The sequence below is a fragment of the Gracilinanus agilis genome, chromosome 6 (genome assembly GCF_016433145.1).
Source record: "Gracilinanus agilis isolate LMUSP501 chromosome 6, AgileGrace, whole genome shotgun sequence".
Taxonomy (NCBI): domain Eukaryota; kingdom Metazoa; phylum Chordata; class Mammalia; order Didelphimorphia; family Didelphidae; genus Gracilinanus; species Gracilinanus agilis.
In genome coordinates this window covers 275,425,072-275,430,004 of record NC_058135.1, presented here as the reverse complement: position 1 = coordinate 275,430,004, position 4,933 = coordinate 275,425,072, and the positions used below count along the sequence as shown (strand labels likewise).

The 4,933-nt window shown below is 32.3% G+C and overlaps 1 protein-coding gene across 1 annotated transcript; it reads left to right on the top strand.

Moving 5' to 3' along the window:
* Positions 1-3,554: 3,554 nt before the first annotated feature.
* Positions 3,555-4,472, top strand: LOC123252049 (olfactory receptor 10AG1-like; the record flags this gene model as incomplete). Its single annotated transcript, XM_044681412.1, has 1 exon — positions 3,555-4,472. A coding segment is annotated over exon 1 (918 nt), but the record flags the coding sequence as incomplete, so codon positions are not given.
* Between the last annotated feature and the right edge of the window lie 461 nt (positions 4,473-4,933).

Genomic DNA, 4,933 nt, shown 5'->3' with positions numbered 1-4,933 from the left:
CAGCAGAATACCGTGCCCTGTGTCTCTTCTTTGAACTGTTGGCAAGGGTCAGTCAGCACCAAATTAGAACCCTGGGGGTTGTCCCTGCCAGGAATCAAGGCACCCAACTGGGTGTCTACAGGCTGTCCAAAACTGGGATCTATGTCCTTACCACAAGTCAGGGCTAGAACTCCTGGCCTTACTTTGGGCCCACATGGATTAGGCTGTGAAGCAGACTGCCTTGCCCTAGAATTCTAGATTTCACCACAGGTTTTCTTGGAACTTTAATGGGTGTATATTGGGTTGGACCTGGACTGATACTGGTTCAGGGTCTAGATGTTGACTTAAGCCCAGGTTCAGAACAAGGAATAGTAGATTTGGGGTTAGGGGACGGAGACTTGCTGTTGGATTGCTCTTTAATCCTTGCTCTACTTTCCTTCAGGATATGCTCCCACCTTACCCCCATGCCCCAGATGTTCACTGCCTACCTTTCAGGTTGTTCTCTACTTGAAAGTTGCTTCATTCTGTATCTTTTTCTTTTTTCTTGACTTTTTATCTTGTCATTTTGTGGACTGATTTAGAGAGTATTCTTGTGGTAGTTTAGAGCTTTCCTGCTTCTACTCTTTTATCTTGACTCCCAAATCTTGGAGTCCTTTTCCACATTAGTATATTCATAGTTTTATTTTGAGGATTTTGTAATATATGAGTTTGCTCTTATAATAGTGATTAATATGGAAGTGTGTTTTGAATGAAAATAAAAATAATAATTTTAAAAATGAACAAAGTTTTTTGAAAACTATTTAATTAAATTATATAGTTGGCAAGAAATATCTTCCAAATTGGTGGAGTATGTTGTTATATCTCCTCGCTCTTGAAAGAAAACACCATGCAATCTTGCTCTATGATCAATAATAAGGACCTCGGAAATAGAATATTTCACTCTTTACTTAGTGCTTTTCACACAGAAGTCCTGTGAGGTAAATAAAGATATTTTCATAATCCTGAAATCCAGAATTTTAGATATGTAAGTGAAGCTGTGGGGAGTGATAAACTATAAATTTTTTATCATTACATACTTAATTAGAAAAGAGCAGTTCTGATTTCTCTGTAATGGTTCCATGAATTTAAGTCCAGGATTCTTTCCATCATTCTATATTTTTTTTTAAAATAGAGTCTTAGTGAATTAATCCTAGATCTGGCTCTTCATTAAAGAAGGGAAATGTCGCCAGGGAGAGGAACTGTCTCCAAGGTGCAGAGTTGGTCAAGATTTCTTTCTATTTAAGAACATTGGCTGCATTCAATTCAATCTTTATTTCTGGTTTTTGGTAGAGAGTTTGGGCATTGTGACACATTCATGATTTCTCGGAAAATAATTAAAATTTAAAAGAAAGGCAGCATAATTCAGGTAGAGCAATGTAGAATGTGGAGAGAAACTTGAGTTTATTTGAAATTAGAAATTTAAACAGTGGTTTGACCTAGTAAAAGTCACTTGTATTACTCAAGTTTCAGTCTTCTCATCTGAAAAATGAGAATAGTTATGTCTTTAGTTCAAGTATTAAAAAGCTATTCTGAAAATATAACTGTATATGAGAAGAAATACATTTCTAAAATCTTGAAACATTACATAAATGACAGCCATTTGTATGTAATATTTATTTTACTAATGAAAGAAAGCATCTGAATATCATTTCATCCCTTCAGAAAAAGGTAAGATTATGATTGAGTGATTTCTTAGTTCTCTGGCACTGATAAATTCTAAGGTCTTACTGAAAAATGAAGATTTACTAAGGACAAAGGAAGCATTCACATGAAATTCTAAAAGAAATTTCTTGATCCAGGGAAGGTTTATGCTGTTCAACCCCTTAGGTTATGCAGATTTCAAGCATTTTTATTTAAACAAAATCATGGACAAAAGACATTCGGAAAAAGATCAAAGCTCTCACTCTCTAAAGTGTTTAATATGCTATCATTAACCCTATTGAAATCAAGATATATTTTGATTCCATAAATGATAAAATGGGGTGTTAATAATGAACATAAGATATAAAGGGAGGGATTTATTTTGATTTATTTTTTCAAACTGGAAAGAATTAAGTAAGTTTTTAAATTTTTATTTCATTATTATTATTATTATTATTATACTTGCTGAAAAGAAAGTGATAATGAAAGAAGGTGGATTACTTACTTGTTCTCAAATTTCCCTTGAGAAGTTTTTAAAACCCACATTCATTTTGGGAGATATTAAGTGTTCTGGCCAACATATTTCTCCTATAAGATGACTAATCATTTATATCCATTCAACAAATGAGTAGCCCAAACCATTACTATCCATAGGAAAATTAAACCAATCCTTTTAAATATCTACTTTTACCAAGGATTTTAAAAGTCAGACTCTCTTTGTCCCATTTCCATTTTAATTATTAATTACTATTATTTATTTCCAGGTCTGAGACTAGAATGGAGATCAATGCAATAATACTTCCTTTCTCCAAATTATTCAGTGGGTGGTGTTGTTGTTACAAATGACTCTGACAGATGCAAAAGAGCTATGCCCCTTGTTTTGTAACTATTACTATTTTGTTAATAAATACTATGTTTTCTACCAAAAAATTAATATAGACCTCATTTCTACTCCACATTCATTTTCCTAGGACATGTCATCTTGTCTCAGGATTTAACTCAGTTATCAAATGTCATTTCTAAAATTAATTGATTATTAACTGGGCTTCCCCAGGATTCATGTTATCAGATGACTCAAAATGCCTAGACAGTGGGAGATACAGACTTCTCCAGCTTATCCAAAATTCAAGATCTGCTACAAAGAACTGTATTTTCCAATATATTTCTTTTCATTGGATATAGACTATTAAATATGACATGAATGTTTCTGTCTAAACATAGCTGAGTATACAAATGATTAAAGAGAAGGAATAAAACAACGGTGGGGGAAAAACAAGTCAAATATTATCATTCTCTAATGTTTATGTTGGAATTTTAAACTATTTGGTATCAAAAGTTTCATTATGGAATAAAAATTATATTTTTAATGTGAATTCTGACTGATAAGATTATTTTTTGAGAATAAAGCAAGAAAAATGAATATTGTAAAATGAAGTTGGTAATTTTCCTCTATAATAACTACAATCATAGTCATAGAATTTAGATGTAGAAATGATTTTATAAAACAAAATATGAAATAAATGAACATTTAGGGTACATTAAAATTTAATATAACATGTTATATTTACAAATAATCATTATATATACCATATATCATCAATTCTGAAAATATAATTATATTTTAAACTTAGAAGAGCATATCAAATATCAAATGTTGATTTCTAGAGATGAAAGGGAGGTTAGGACACATAAAATATAATAAAACATTTAATATATAGATATAATTTATAAAATGTCTGAAGTGGATAATTTTAAAAAATAAAATGACCAATACTGAAATTAATGGAGTCATCATCTAATCTAATATATGCACTTGTCATTTCAGAGTCAGAATCCAAGTACAATTGAGGAATATTGACATTTACCATCATTAAATTTGGAATATATGGGGGGAAATGGCAGACATAAATCTTACTATCATGGAAGAATTTATTCTCCTGGGATTTTCTGAATACCCCAATGTCCAAGGATTTCTCTTTGTTGTTTTTTTATTCATCTACACAAGTATCCTATTAGGAAATGGTCTCATCATTATAATCACCAATGTGGAATCAGCTCTTCAAACACCTATGTATTACTTTCTTGGAAACTTCTCCTTTGTGGAAATTTGTTACACATCAAACATCCTCCCCAGAATGCTTGTGAATATTTGGAGTCAGAAAAGGAATATTTCTTTACTGTCATGTGCTGTACAACTCTGTTTCTTTCTCATTCTAGGAGTCACAGAGAGCTTTCTCCTGGCTGTGATGGCCTTTGACCGTTATGTGGCCATCTGTAAGCCACTTTACTATCCTACAATAATGAATCATAGGATCTGTGTCCAGATGGTGTTTGGATCCTGGGTAATTGGGATTCCAGTCTTGATAGGACAGACATACCAAGTTTTCTCTGTTCCCTTTTGTGGTTCTAACAAACTCAATCACATTTTCTGTGACATGCCTCCATTACTGAAGTTGGCATGTGGTGATACCACTGGAGATGAATTCTTTCTTTATGTCGATTGTTTCCTCTTTGGTTTGACTCCTTTTCTGATGATACTCATGTCTTACATCAGAATCCTCAGCACTATTCTGAAACTCCCATCAACCACTGGAAGATCCAAAGCTTTCTCTACATGTTCCTCTCATGTTATGGTTGTATGCCTATTCTATGGTTCTGGTTTATTTGCATATTTTCAATCCAAGTCAAGTTATTCAGCTAGTATAGATAAGATCTTCTCTGTATTCTATACCATTGTGACACCAATGATTAATCCTATGATTTATAGTCTGAGAAATAAGGATTTTATTGCAGCAATGAAAAAAATATTTTCTAAATGGAAAGGATAAAGAATAAAATAATTTATTGTGAATAGCTTTTGTTTTAAATAATTTCCCAAGTTTTGCTTCCATTTTTCTCCTCTGCATACCTTTGAAACACTTATCATTCCCTTCTAATTTTGATAAATCTTTTTGCCTTTCTCCTCTCAATTCCTCCATGATAGCAATTGTTTTTATGTTTAGTCAAAGAGCAGAATTATTTTTCTTACCATTTTTGTTGTTGTTTTCAATAGGTATTGATTAAGGACTACTTTACCACTCTGTTACCTGAGTTTTTCTTGGATCATATCACCTAGGATATGGGGTATATTGAAAGTTTGTAGTTTCAAGTATCAAACAACCCTGAAAATTTTGAGGAAATTACTCACCACAAAGAGAAAGCACTAATCAGAGACCAGAGAATGTAAAACAAAACAAAGTATTCTTTCTAAAAATGTGCAAAACTTTGTCCATTT